Source organism: Ostrea edulis, chromosome 3 (genome assembly GCF_947568905.1).
Source record: "Ostrea edulis chromosome 3, xbOstEdul1.1, whole genome shotgun sequence".
Taxonomy (NCBI): Eukaryota; Metazoa; Mollusca; class Bivalvia; order Ostreida; family Ostreidae; genus Ostrea; species Ostrea edulis.
Genome location: NC_079166.1, coordinates 45,152,014 through 45,168,022, shown reverse-complemented (window position 1 = coordinate 45,168,022; position 16,009 = coordinate 45,152,014). Strand labels below are relative to the sequence as shown.

The window sequence follows — 16,009 nt, the reverse complement described above, 5'->3', positions numbered from 1 at the left end:
ATGTGATGTATCATGATTGTCGTCAATGTCAATTCTTTGTCTATTTGTCAGAGAATTCCCTGAATTGATATACATTGTATTCCAGGAAATCTTTAGTCGCCAGCAGTCAATGCACTTCATCTTCACTTCACTTTCTTTTTTCGCAATTATGTTATAACTAATGTAAATCAAACTACACATTTCTTTATGTTATAACTAATGTACGTCAAACTACACATAACACACTAACATGTCTTGCGTTTGATATGATATATAGACGATGGAAAGAGCTATCTAATTACAGATCTTAGAATTTTGAATAATTCCATTATGGTCAGTGACTTTTATCATTTATAGACATATGGTAATAAATTCAACTCCAGAAAAACAACATTTGAGCAGTTTTAGACAATTACAATTCTATACAGCTGAGTATACATATGTATATAATGTAAGATCTGGACAGATATCATGTACATTTTTAAAAGGAAATTTTATCAGATATCGAATGATTACAGAAATGACGTAAAACAAAATTAAAAGAAAATATTTTCAGAAAAATGGAATATGTCGCTATTAAAATGTTTAATGTCAACAACAATAACAACAACAACAACAAAAAACCACAACAGCTTTCATGAAAGTTTACCTATTAGCATCACGTTAACATTGCATCTTGTAGAAATACAAAGGGACTTTTCAACACGTGCCCATGATTCAAATATATTAATTGAAGGACCCGCGAACACTCAAATGTACCAATAACATTATGTTCAAAGGCCAATCTTCAAAGTATTGGCTTCATGTACCTACTTGTATAATTGTTTGCACTTGATCTCAATCATGTACAATTTCATGCTTGATCTCAATCATGTACAATTTCATACTTGATCTCAATCATGTACAATTTCATGCTTGAATTAGATGCTTGTTACCTCGAAACAAATACTTGTGGAAATTTTGATTTTTGTCACCAAAGCATCACTCCGTTTTAAATAGAGCGATCCACTTTAACATTTCATTTCCATCTTATTTTTCTTTAATAGCTGTGCTATCGTAGGGGATCACCCGATACTGAAATTAATTGCAAACTCAATGTTTTTGAGTTCTTTTTGATTCGGCTGCTCTACTTGAACAATTAAGAATTAATCAATTTTTCCAATCACAAATTGAAATCAATAATATTTACATTTATTCTTTCTTTTCTCTAGAGCGCAAGCGCTTCCTATCAAACTTGTCTGTATACTAACACTGCGGAAGCGCAGTGTCCACTACTAAAATCTTATTAGTCTCCCCAAGCCAACCAAACACAATACAAACTTTATTAACAGGTCTCGAAAGCCTTATTCAGGCACGCAAGACCTAGCTTAACCAATTACCTTGTGTTTCTACCTTCCTCTCTGGTCGACTTAAAACCAAGAATCTTGTCTCCGCTTATATACCCTTTTGTCACGTGACAAAAGACTTGGAGAACAATACGGGATAAAAACTGGAAGTATTATCTCAAACACTCCAGAGAACCGAAAGAACTTACCGATTCCGATTATTCAATAAGTACTTCCGCTTCATTACTTCAAAGAGATCATACTCGATACTGAAAATAATTGAAGTAGTCTCACTGTTTATATGCTGTTTTTAAATATTTCAATTTGATCCATTCCATTTGATACTTCTATTTGAATTCAACATTCATACTTTCTCGTTTTCAAACTAGACCATGCCTGTAGCACTACAAAACTTCTAATGTTCTACCAACTTGTTTCTCTCTCTTTCCAAATTAATTAACTATGTTTCTATACATCTTGCAATTGGTAATTTCAAAAGTACGCATCAAAAGTACGCATTAAACGTACGCATCGAAAGTAAATCACAGTACAAAGCTTTGTGTTTTGTTCATACATGCATGCATGTTGATTAAGAACACTTGATAAAAAGAATGGCTGCATGGGTTGGTTGATATACAATGTATATATAGCTTTGAGCTTAATTTGGCTACTAATAAGTACAACACGCAATTCCTAAAACGATAAATAACAAAATAAAGGACTTGTAAATTTTCTATGATGTTCAAAAGTATAAATGTATTACCCCTCCCTATGTAACTCTATACAAATATTCCCCACTGTTTTGAACTTAGAATAAATTACATTCCATATAGTAAATTGTATCAATTGTACTTAGAAAATTAGTTTTCATTTTCATCATTTGGGGGTGGAGGTGTGATTGTACCAAGTGTCCTTCAGTCATAAAATACTTTCCCTTAAGTAACGCTATACGTATTCCAGCTAAACCGGAGTATACATACGTTAATCAAAGAGCTAGGTACGTTTGTTATCATAACTCGGCCCTTTAAAATACTTTAAAATCAATACAAATTATTGATATATATGAAGTTGATGATCCCTAGTATTTATATATACAAACATATCGGCGGATCTAGGTCTCTTGTAATGTTGAGTACTATTCAAACATATCCGGAATCCGGAAAATGGACGATTTTCTTCCCTTTTTCTACCTTTTAGGAGAAAATTCCATGTGGCCACATGCATCGGCCACAAAAAACAGTAAACTAGAGATAGATTATCTTCAAAAGAAGTAATTGTGCATGTTTCGTTCTGGTCGTTGTGGCCAATTTCTATTTTTATTTTTATATCTAATCAGGCGTCTGATTTTGACGTTTGTGCACAGGCGGATCGTCATGTAACGCATAGCAACGAATTGTACATACAGTGATATAAGAAAATTAATCACAACTTAATGTACTTGTTATTGTTTTAGCGACCACAATGATCTAACGTATTAATAATTACAATCTAAAAATTATCAGTTCATGAACAAATCCAGTTCGGGTCATTGAAATACAAACAGCAACCGGACCGAATAAAATGCAGTACTAAGCCGGCTATGATGCACAGTTGTACACCAAATATTGTCTTAATTTCTATAAAAGTGTACAAATGAAATGTTCCTGTCGCTTATAAAATCATATATATATATGCAATAATAATGCCAATTTTAAGGTAACATGGTTAATCCAACAGTTTAATACACATCCAAAAAATTATTGAACCTTGTTTACATTGACAACGTACAGTACGGACCAAAATCTTTGTATAAATATATTTCAAATGAGCTATTCCAAGCAAAGCAGTTTTAAAACGTCATAGTGAAAAAATGTGACGTCATTTTTGCATACTTTTAAAGAAAGACTTCATGATTACCAATCACAAGTAACTGTCATATTTGATAGAATGTTCCAGTCTTCTCTTGTGTTCATGAATTACTGTTTTAGCAACGTTTAGGCTTTACAACTATGTAAAAAAAATATTGCATCTGTATAATTATGCATGATTACTGGAAATTATCGTTAGAATCAAGAGTTATAAATCTACTTGAAATATTATAAAAATATATACTTGATGAGTACATAGATCTATACAGGCACGTAATATCGTAAATTTTTTTCAAACATTTAGAAAATTCTTTTTAAAAAAGGGGGGGGAGGTAAAAATACATTATTTTAAATTCATTGATTATACTCCCAATATGGTTGGTAAAATGTGCTAATATCATAGATAAGCGGTGAGCTGAAAATCAATAATCCAAGTATTTCATTTTCAAAATATGAAATTTGACAGAGAGAAAGATTTTCAAGTATCCATCATGAGGATAGGAAAGAAAGACAAACAAATTCAGAGACACATAAACAGAGAGAAATTTTATCGAAATCGAAAGTGATAATTTCATTTTAGGATGCCAAGTTTTGGTCTTAGATATTTGGGATAAGATAAAAAAAAAAGTTCTGATGTGATAACAATCACTAAAAGTATCCAGTGAGTGAGTGAGTGAGTGAAGGGGGGTGTTAAAACAAACCCGCAAGTTTCAGTCATCGAACATCAAATTTATTATAATGCATGAATAATATTGCAGCACAACAAAGAAGACTGAAGTTACCCATATGTTTAGAAATAACATTTATTACATTTTAATGAACATTTAAAGTGACATTTGAAAACTACATTTGTTAATAAACATTAGAAAATATATATATTGTTATTCAGCTCTATTGTTTTATTGCATGATAATCGATTTGGGTGAACATTCATCATATTTAGTTTTAAGGGGAAGGGGGTCTTGATGAAAACTATGTGAATTAAATGTTTTGGACTTTTTTTATCAAATATTAAACTTTTGATCTTTTGATGGTTTTTTTTTAATTGTTGATGTGCCGATACCCATTATTGTTGAGTACCCAAATTTTTCATCATTACCCATATTTATAAAACGTCCAACATTCATCTAAGTCTGGGTCTTGTCGGGCATACTAAGCAAAAGTTCTGTTATAATAACCAGTGAGGGTATTTTTCTAAAAGGGCTTATTTTGAATTATTTTGGACTTTAGGGGTATGCACGACGTTGTTGACATGCAATAAAGATATTTTCAACCCCAAAAAATTTAAATCAACTCATGTAGCTTATTCGAAGGTGGGGGGTGGGGGGTCCTGAACCCAAGCACCTGTGATCTAAAGAGAAAAGGAAAAACTTGAGTGATAGAGGAAGAAGAAAAAACATTCCGAGTTAAATACGTTATCCATCTTATAATTACACTGTTTATCATTTCATATTTTAAAAATGGAACCCCAATGTTGATTAAAAAATGACACGTTGTTGGTAAATAAAATAAAAATCAAGAAAAAATCACTGTGTATTAATTTGGCCTCCTATATAGGAAAAATAATCATCAAAAATCAGTTTGCTAAATAGATGCTAAATAGATGCCAAATACGACAGTCAGAAATGCTCTGTGCTACCTGTCCTAACACCCTGCACGGGAGTTTCTTCTTTTTTTTTTCTTTTTTTTTCTTTTTTTTTTTTTTTTCTATCGGCAAACGTATAGAAGCCACAGTAAGATATGTTTTTCTTCTCACGTAGACGTTTTCAAATAAATTTTGCTTCATATGAATATAAAAGCATGTCAGCTAACAAAAGAGCACAATTTGTGTCCATGATAATTCCAATAGACTGTTGGAAGACCTAATCACCAAAGACTACGAAGATATTGCCAATGAGGAACTCCGGAATATATTTAATTTCAACTTCAGAGTACTTGTTCATGGAAGCAGAGCGGTGTCCAACAAAGTATTTTTGTTTGGATCACTAATCACTACATATGAATATTTCCGTTTTCCATTTTTGTTGAAGAAGCAACTGTCTATGATATCAAAGTCTAGTCTTTTAATTCATCGTGAGGAATGGTCGTGTAAAGTGTTGAAATGTGATGCGTTTTGATTTTGTTGATTTGAAAAGAGCTTTGCGATTTCAATTTTACTAAAAGTTCTTTGGAATATTTTAGAATCCACAGTTTCACTTTCACAGCTGTTAATATTTTCCTGAGGAGCAAAGACAGAGGTATGGTACAGACCCTGAAACGTGCTACTACACCAGTTACACGGTTCGGTACGCTTTATGAACGGTACGGTTCGTTTCTTGAACGGTACGATTCGTTTCTTGCACGGTACGGTACGCTTCTTGAACGGTACGGTTCGCTTCTTGCACGGTACGATTTGCTAAAAATAGCTGCACGCTTTGTGAACGGTTTGCACGTTTTATTAATGAGGTGGGCGTGGCCTGAACGCTTTGACTTCGTATAAATTGTACGTTTCGATAGTTTGTTTTCACTCGATCGGTCTTATTCGGCTCTTTGATTATCGGCTGCAGGATTTGTGGTTGTGTTAGAATGTGCACATGGGGAAATGAGACGTTATTTTTGATTGCTTCGATGGAATAATTCCATTTTGATAACGTACATAAAAGTTATGAATAAAAGTTTTTAGAATTTGCTTAAGTCTAAGTCTTAATGGTTGTTATTACGTTTCAATTTGTTTTTCATTTCTCATCAGACATTTATTAATTTACGATTTTATAAAAAGTTGTTACATGAACTGCTCCCCGACATGGGCGTGCGTAAGTGTAAAAACAAAGCGTATTAAGTTTCCGGATATAAATTACAGTGCCTAAATTGGAAAAGTTTTTAAGAAGAAGTGAATTTTGTTTTGAATACACTAAAGTCGCAAATGACACAATGATTATTTTCTGCACTTCACATTTATTGTGATTTATCATCGGCATTATGAAAGATCCAGGATATCTGCACGTGAAGTTTGTACGTCCTTTTTTGTCAGCATTCAGTCATTCATAATTAATAATGTTAGATATCTGTTGCATTTGTCTTTGAATCAAATAAAATGATGATAATACATATATATTCCTATCCTTTATCACGCGAAGTCCGATTTTCATTTCCCTGACTTTATTTTTGATCACTGAAAATCAGCTTCGTGATGTTTGAGGATAATGCTTCGAATAGCCAGCGATAGTCTACGACCTCCTTTCCCATCGGGCGCCATTGTGAAAATAATATACTGTGGCTGAAAAAGTGGATCACGTGACATAAATTGCACGCTTTCTGCACGGTACGGTACGCTTTTTGAACGATACGGTTCGTTTCTTGAACGGGACGGTTCGTTTCTTGCACGGAACGGTTCGGTTCGTTTTTAATGTGTAGTAGCACGTTTCAGGGTCTGTAAAACATTTACTGTACCCAGCAATATATCATTGTTTGAAAGGGTTTTTAAGAGATTTAGGAATCCAGAATTGGCACGGTAACTCATATGCATCCGACCCATTGACTGGATAATAATTGTGTCTAAAACTAAAACATAGTTTTGAAGAATTTCATCTTTTAAAAGAGCAGTTGGGGTATAAGCAGGATTACCAAAAGTGGAATCAATGCATATCTTTAATTTCAACTTCAGAGTACTTGTGCGTGGAACAAATGCATATCAAAGTATATTATCAGTCAGTACAGATTGATAATTTGTTCAATGTTTCACATTTCATTGTAGCTCTATTTTTAAGAGAGAAAGAAAGATCAGATAAAAAGAAATAAAGCTAGATTTATATGGTGTAAGATTGGAAAGAAAGTGATTGCAGTGCATCTTCAAGGGATAAATATTAAAGGAACATGGACACGATTTGAGCTAAATTTTCCATTTTTGATGTCTAGAATGCTTAAAGGGAAAGGCAACCCAAAAACAATTTACAGGATAAATGATAGGATGAATTATATGATAAAGATTTGCCATACTATTCTGTTGATATACGGTCTAGGTAAGTTCAGTACTAATTTGAAAACTATAGAGGCTGCCATGATGTGGAACGCTTTTGTATTCAAGACTACAAAAATCAATAAGTTAGACGCCACACCGTCTATTCCGGTTTAGATGAGATTCTAAGGTCATCAAAGATGTGCATGTGGTAGATTTTACGAATACATTGTAAATAGGTTGATGTCTTCTTGTCAAGCAGTTAATTACACTAGTGCGAAGGGGGGATGTGAAAAAAGTGTTGTTGTTTTTCAAACCCTGACCCAACCAAGTCATCTGAAAATAAAATACTATGTATACTGTGGATACATCATTTGCGTAATGACAAGTTGATGTTTTAGACATTTGTATGAAGAAATGTGTACCGTCTACCTGGTTTGCGATTCCACTGAATGTCTTCTTGCGAAAGAACGGGCTCAAATTTATACGGCTCCAAACTTAACTGTTCGTGACTTGTCATGTTTACAGTGCTGTTAATGAAATAAACATGAACTGACGGTGTGACGTCATAAATTAAACTTCAATGGCCGCTCTCTTAGCGGCGGGTAATTTAAAATATATGATAGATTAATATTGATTTAATTGTTAAGGAAGGATTTTTGTTGTTAAAGACTGTCATTTACGATATCAGTAAGTAATACTTTATTCATAAAATCAACAATGTAGTTAAAGGAGATTGTAGTCGGAAATTCGTTTCGACGGAGTTCACTTGAATAAACAAGGGACTGTACACTTATATCGGAGTGTAAGATGAGCGTTAATTTCAGAGAGAAAATAGATTTTCTAGAAAATGAAAAAAGATTGTCAGTTTATTCATTTGTTGCATAGATCATTCAGGTATTGTTGGTAACACCTTTACATGTATATGCTAATTTGCGGTTCTGGTCCAATCTGTAAAACTAGTAAATTTGTTAAGTATGTTTGTAATTACTGACATTTTGTGATTTTTACAGTACTATAGGCATGACCTTAGTACTTGTTTCGGGCAGTCGGTGTACTTGCCATTTGTATATACCCTTTCGGATATTTTCATTTTAGTTTCAACTTTTACCCTGGCGATTTTTCCATCGGTTTTTGTGATTTATCTTGGAATGAACAATTTTGCATTCCAGGTTTATCTCTTGCTGTGAAGGTTAATCGACTGGAAAATGTCTGTCAATTTATTTTCTACGGTATTAGTTGATATTCTGTGAGTTCTTATAATGCTTTAGGCAAGACCTGTTTTCACTGTACTTTAGGCGACGCCTAAGTACAAGTGTCAGGCAGTCACGTACTTGCCATTTGTACCCGCATGGGTTTTTCGTTTTAGTGTCAACTTTTACCCTTGCGATTTTTCCATCGATTCTAATTGATTTATCTAGGAAAGTATATCAATACGTTCCAGATTTATCCTTTATGTGAAGAACAATCGTTAGGGAAATGTCTGCCAATTTACTTGTTACGGTATTAGTTGATTACTAAAATTCTGTGAGTTCTTATAGTGCTTTAGGCAAGACCTAAGTATGTGTTTCAGGTAGTCGGTGTACTTGGCATTTGTATACCTGTTTGGGTGTTTCATTTTAGTTTCAGCTTTTACCTTGCCGGTTTTTCCATTAATTTTGCGTGATTTATCTAGGAATGTACAATGACATTATGCGTTCCAGGTTTATCTCTTTTTGTGTTGGCTAATCGACTGGGAAAATGTCTGCCAATTTATTTCTTACAGTATTAGTTGAATACTAAAATTTGTTAAGTTTTTACAGTACTTTAGGCGAGACCCAAGTACGTGTTTCAGGCAATCATGTACTTGCCATTTTGTGCACGTTGGGGGGTTTCGTTTTAGTTTAAACTTTTACGTCTGTGAAGGATAGTCGTTAGGGACATTTCTGTCACGTCTTTGTTACGGTATTAGTTGATTACTAAAATTCTGTTCTTTCTGCACATCTTTGTACTCCCAATCTGCTCAGATTATTGTAGGATTACCATGATCAGTTTTATCGCACAGTCGTAAAACAATTAAATTTTCATAGTTGTTTTTGGTCAAGACATTAAAGCCTACTTGGGGATTTAGCACAGCACTAGGTGAAACGGCTTCAAAAGTGGTGATTTATTACTCATGTCAGCATTTCATTTTATGTAGCTGGTAGTCCTTATTGAGCGGGAACAGCTCAAGAGAAGTTGATTAATTGCTTTTTTAGAAGCACAATGGGAGGTGTATAGGGTTATGAACATCGGATAAAATTGATGAAAGGGGTTGAACAGAAAAATTATCTACAACTGAAAAAAAAATTAAATTCTCAATACAATAATCTACTACACTTGTGTTTTTACAAGTAGTATGTCCTACGAGACGGTCACTTCCTACTCGACCATTCATAATGTATAAATCCATATGTTTACATAAATCAAGTAGTTTCTTACCAAAATTATTTGTGTCCTTGTCCATTGACAATCTGTACATATTTACATTTGAAAAATCGTTTATTGTCAAGTCATTTCCAGAACAACATAATATATCCTCTAAATCATCCTCCAACATATCACATTTATCTGATGTTTGATTATTAAAGTCACCAATAAGTGCTACTAGATCATGATCATTGGAGAATCGGTTAATATCCAATTCAATTTCATCAAACACAGTAGGTGAAACATATTTAGAGTTTTCTGATGAAATATATGTTACACCAAGTAAGAGTTTTCTGACATTTCTATTGTTTGAGTAATCAAATGAAAGAGATAACCAAAATACATAAGGTAAATTTGAATCTAAAATTTTGATATATTTTATAGAGCTTAAAGATTTTTGACAATATACCACAATCCCGCCGGATTTAAAGCGTGAAAACTCGTGTCTATGCTTTGTGTAACAATCAAAATTTGGAATGTCTAAAATATCTGAACCATCAGTTTTTTATTCAACTAAACAGATAATTTCGTATTTTTCTATGAAGTCTAGAAATTCTGGCCAGAGAATTATTATATACATTAAGGCATAAAATATTCAAATAATTACCAGTACTTGTAAGAGAGGGCGAATAACTTGCACAGTCAGAGGTTACATCAGGATTGTCAGAGTTGATCCTCCGCGACTGTCCAAGCGTTGAGAGTTCATTCTTCTGCCTCTATTGGAGACTCCATGATTCCTTCCGGTTGTGTGGTCAGTGTCCATGTGGTTGTTGTTTACGTGCTCACGTGGGTCAAATAACTTATTGTTGATATAAAGTTTGTCACCATTCATCACAACTTTCATCCCTTGTTGCCTGGCCTGCTTGTAATGTGGGTATAACTCTTTGCGTCTTTGGTTGATTTCACGAGGGTACATATCACTGATTCCATAGGGCGTGTCTTTAAGCTTCTTTTGGGATTTTTGTATTCCCTCCTTGTCTTTGTAGAATACAAATTTGGCCACTATGGGTCTCGGCCTTCCGGTACCAGTGCGCCCAAATCTGTGTACGCGATGGAATTTGGAAGGGTCTAGAACTATTTTCATTTGTCGACTAAGGAATTCTATCACTACGTTTTCGGTGTTTTCCTCGGGAACTTCCGGGATGCCGTTAATGATGAAATTATCCCTCATGTTCCTCCACTGAAGATCACGATGCCTCTCCTTCAAATCGTTGTGATCACAGATAAGGTTAACAAGCTGGTCTTGGAGATCTTGTTCCTTACTGCTAAGGGATTTGGTAGCACTATCAATCTGTTTCACCGAGTCCTTGAGTTCCTTAAGTTCTGTTTTGTTTTCTTCAAATTTTTCGTTTATGAACGTGAGACTTTCTTCGATTCCAGAAAACCTTGATTTCATGTGTTTGATATCATCTTTTGACAGTTTTACGCTTTCCTCTAATGTCTTTAGCCGTCGCTCGATTATGTCAAGTTTGTTAAGTTTTTCGTTTATGTTGTCGAGCTTGGAGGTGAGGTTGTCGATTTTGCCAGATAATTCCTGATTTGGCGGGTAATTTCTGATAGGTGACAAGTTCTCTTGGTCGTGATAATATCGTTAGTTACCTATAGGCAAAGGCATAGGAGTCATCTGAGCGATGTTCATCGCTGGAACGGGTGTCGATTGGTGAACAATAGCTAGTCCAGGGTTCTGTAGGTTGTATTGTGGGTTAGTGTTCCCATTCATGACGCTAGTGTCCCTCGGCTGTATTTTCCTGCTGAGTACTTGTAATCTGAATCTTCTTCTCACTCTCACCACTTCAATTTTGGCTCTTAGGTTTCCTTTTCGCGAATTGTTTACCTTTTTTTGGACTCATTCGGGATGCAAAAACACTCTCCAATCATAATGCAATGCTCAAACGTTGATTTTCGATCGAACTTTGCGTATATTTTGAAAAAGAATCGCCTCCAAATTTTTCGTGTCTTCCTAAGTTAACGCATGCGCAGTCATGAGCAACTTGTTACCGCGTTAGGTAAATTTATTATAAGTACACAGAAGAGGACCTGATGCATACGTTTAATAAATATTGATACTATCAGAAACAATTTTCAATGTTGTTGCACATGTGTGTGCATGGCATATAGGAGAAATATTTTTGAGTTGTAAATCTATACATTAGCTATATGTGTGTTAGTTCGAACAAAGGACAATGATGGGTCACTGTTATAAATACTTTCTCCTTTGGTCATCTTTTCTAGAAATGGCAAGCACAGTTAGTATTCAATGAAATTATTTTGACCTAAGGTTAACTATGTGTATAAATTATGTACAATAGGTGGTATGTGTTTTATAGTGGAAATATATATATGGAGAAGAGAACTAGATAGCCAATGCTATCACCAACAATTGATTTTAAAAGAGTCCATATAATTATTGCTTTTAGCAGCTGTATAGCTAAGCCTTTTGTTTTTGTAAATTAGTTTACACTCATCTTTTGACCCAAAAATTGGTTTGAATAAGAAAAAAACTGTTTGTACGCGACATCAACCAAAAGAGATAATTATCGTAAATACATGTTAACTGGACATGCGCGGATGTTGATGCGCTGGATAAAGGCACCTCATTCCCCTGTCTATCTATTGTACGAATACGTACATAACACTAAATAATCTTGATACAACTGATCATCATTAAATGTCAAAGAAATAATTACGTCAAATCTCAAGAATCCAGCAAAACTAAAAAAAAAAAGAAATCATTGTAAAATTGCTAACAGTTGATAAGTCAGTGCTTATCACACAGAGCAACGATTACGTCCTTGGTGATAGGCTTCTTTTTCTGTACGGGCCGATATGCTTTTCTCTTTTCAGCCTCAAATATCGAAGCTACATACGAGTTTTTGGTTGAATCTGGTAAACCTACAGTGTTATGCACTCATTTGATAGCGTACACCGTGACACGTACAGGGTGAATAGAAACACCATTATCTGATAAATGGGTTAATTATAACGCCAGGTGAAAAGAAGATTCCGGCAGAGCACTATGTCCTTATAACTTGATGAACTTTTCCCATCTTGTGAAAGCATTGAAATATACCTTCTTAGCATTGTCACTGTTATTAGAATTTTAGAATACCTAGCTGTGGATGTATAGCGTCAAAATAACTGCCAGATTGAACATGTTATCATGCGCCAATTTTCTTATTTTGTCTTTTAATCCAAAAAAAAATAACATAATCAAAATTCTATATGTACGAATAGCATGTTAAATAACACCATGCTTTCCAAAATTTCCATTATGTCCTTTGCCGCTGCAAATACTGAAAAGTCCCTTCATTTTGAATTAACATTGGTCATACCAAACATTTTGTATTGTATTTGAACCCCCACGTTCATCAAATTAATAGGGAAAAAGATTTTGTTTAATTGGCAAATCGTTACAACAACTTATTTTGCTAAAACTGTCAGCTTTTTATTTTCAATGCAAGATATGTATGTGAAGCCAAAATCTATATTTCCCTTGCAAAATCCATGCAAAGACATACATGTTGCAATATCCTGTAACATTTTTGCATTACTCTACATGTATGTTTTACATCCTGATTGTCAGAAAAAATCTCAACGGAGTTCCGCCCAATAATGTCCACCTATTTTTTCAAAACTCTATTGACAGTCTCCAGCTCTCTCCATCTAAAGCTTTGAATGTATTCCCAACCGTTCCATATTTTTCACTTTCCTTAGATTTATACGTCAGACATGCTTTCTTCGAATTTAGCTTCTTATCGCCCAGCTATAGATTTCTGGTTATCATTAATACTTTTCTGAACATCTGCCAGTCTGCTTTCCAAACGTTCTAAAACAAAAATTGCTGAAAATTTCATTATTCGCATGTTGTAAGGTTTTATTAAATTGCTTTTGAATGGCCTCGGCGTCCATTTCGTTTAACGCGTGCGGGAAGACGATTAGAAGTGAATAATGTAACAAATCGAAATCCAAAAACCCCTTACTGCGATTTCATTATTCTTAAAGGTTGTTAATCAAGAAATTGCTGGAAAAAATATGTTTCAATTTTCAGTTCTCATCTCTATTGTCATGTTGATATGTGTTCTACAGCACCACTGCTGTTTAACTCAAGGTATGTATTTGAACGGAAGGTGAGTATCAGATGTACTTAAAGTATATTGTACATATGACCCAAAGTACGATACGAAAACCTTGACAAAATTCATTCCTGATAATTTATGTTGCAATAAGATCTACTTGTGTGAGTGTACGAAAGGGGGAGGGAGTTTTATATTGCATGTGCCTTATATCAGTTTTCGTGTTCTTTATCGTGCCAGCGCATACCGTTACATGGGTTACCCGTTTTTACAGTTATACCTTAAAGATCCTAAAGTAGGGTGGTTTGCGAAGGAACAGACAACATCTATGTTCAATGTTTTGTGTTAAACGCTGCAACAGGATCGGTGATTGAACACCGGGCCTTCATCCACCAAGGCCGAGTTTAAAACATAAAACTTTGGATACCAAACTTCTTACCATAGCGTGACCAGAGCGCTAGGCCACTCGACATTCTAAGAATTTTATTTAAAATTACTGTCACAATGAAGATTGAATTATTATCAGGCTGTCAAACGCTGTGTTGTCATAGATAAAAGATATGACAAACAGCTATTTGACGAAAATTTAACAGCTGGTCAGGTGGAATTCCATTGATTGAAAATTGTTTAACGTCCCTCTGGAGAATATTTCACTCATATGGAGACGTCACCACTGCCGGTGAAGGGCTGCGAAATTTAGTCTTATGCTCGGAGCTTATAGCCATTGAGCAGAGAGGGATCTCTATCGTGCCACACCTGCTGTGACACTGGACCTCAGTTTTTGCGGTCTCATCCGAAGGACCACCCCCAACGACAAGCAAGGGAGTACTGGGGAGCTATTCTTACCCGAATCCCCACGGAATATATATGATATAGTGAATTGCTGTCCTTTATATCCATTATTTCTTCATATTTTACCTATACGTTTGAAAATGACTAATATGTTGCTTTAAGTGAACTTTCAAATTTGGTGAGTACGCTTAACTACAATATATGGATAATCTGATATAAAATTTTGCAAACTGAACTGAAACTGAAATACTGCTCTTCTTGTTGCATTCACGCATTGATCTTTCTTCTTATTTAATGCTTTAAGAAATCGGAGAAGATTCAACTTTCTTTTACAGGGGGTATCATTCCTTTAAGAATCAAAGGTCATCCAAGAGAAGGAGAAAAGGGAATTCTCGAGTGTCCAATATATGCAATTACCAGTACCGTTGACGTACAGTGGACTTGCAATGGGAGGAAAATCTTATCATGCAAAATTCCTCCACAATCGTGTGAAAGTAATTTTAGATACTTTGCAAACATTAACAAAACATTGTCACGCCTGACCATACATCAAGCCAGCTATGAGAGAGACGATGGAACGTGGTCCTGCATTGTCAACAACCTTACATCTACGACACGTTTCTATGTTTACTGTAAGTTTAAAGGAGATGAAATTTAATCCATAACTCATTAATTGTATAGGCTTCTTATCAATATATCTTATTATTTTAGTTCATTTTATGCAATACCAATGTCTCGGGTAAGGTTTTCGTATCAAATTTGGCACTTTGTGTCGTATACCTGTCGTCTTGCGTTTACGTAAGGACACGTCGTAATTGTATATTGTTTAACTTCCCTCTCGAGAATATTTCACTCATATGGAGACGTCATTATTGCCTGTGAAGGGCTGCAAAATTTAGGTTTATGCTCGGTGCTTATGGCCTTTGAGCAGGGAGGGATCTTTATCGTACCACGCCTGCTGTGACACGGTACCTCGGTTTTTACGGTCTCACCCGAAGGACCGCCCCATTCAGTCGCCTCTTACGACAAGGACACGTCGTGGAAAAAAAACCTTTTCAAAACAATATACAAGTTTCCCAAGTTGTTTAATTCACAATTGGGACTCAACATGTGGTTTAAATTGATTTAATGTATGATATACTGTAGAATCATTTAAATTCATGGGGGCCAATTTTCGTGGATTGCTGACTTTTTACAGATTCGTGGGGACGTAATTTCGTGGATTTATATATTTGTAAGAAAGATAACTCTGGAATGTCTTTTTTCATTGAGAATGTAGATTCGTGGGTGAGGGGTACCCACGAATTCCACGAAAATTGAGCCACCACGAATTCTAATGATTCCACGATATAGCTTCATAGAAAAAACAAAAATCTTCGTAAAGCCAAGATGGCTATAACTACAATTTTATCAAATCAATATATATTCAAGCTTTCGTATACAGTGTACAATAGGGGACGAAGTTTCAATAGCATTGTACAGAGAGAGAATTTTCAATAGTTTACTATTTGTTAAAAGAACATATATTCACTGCCGTTTTATATGCACTATCGTTTGAATTTAGATGTGTTTGTTGAAAGCATGAACTCCGAGGAAAATATAGGTCCGTGT

The 16,009-nt window shown here is 34.7% G+C and overlaps 2 protein-coding genes across 2 annotated transcripts in view; one reads left to right on the top strand and one right to left on the bottom strand.

Annotated features, from left to right (window-relative positions):
• The window catches only part of LOC125676951 (uncharacterized), a 184,807-nt gene that overhangs the window by 128,888 nt on the left and 39,910 nt on the right, over positions 1-16,009 (top strand). The window contains exons 10-11 of the mRNA XM_056157908.1: positions 13,582-13,641; positions 14,734-15,030. Coding sequence (XP_056013883.1) covers positions 13,582-13,641; positions 14,734-15,030 — 357 coding nt within the window. The remainder of the gene's footprint in view (positions 1-13,581; positions 13,642-14,733; positions 15,031-16,009) is intronic.
• On the bottom strand, positions 4,817-13,319 carry LOC130052570 (uncharacterized). The gene has a single exon (XM_056157909.1). The coding sequence runs from the start codon at positions 10,927-10,929 to the stop codon at positions 10,183-10,185; it is 747 nt and encodes a 248-aa protein (XP_056013884.1). The 5' UTR covers positions 10,930-13,319; the 3' UTR covers positions 4,817-10,182.

Bases quoted from the DNA above. Each gene is read 5' to 3' on its own strand.
- LOC130052570 (XM_056157909.1), bottom strand. From the start codon at position 10,929: ATGAAATCAAGGTTTTCTGGAATCGAAGAAAGTCTCACGTTCATAAAC.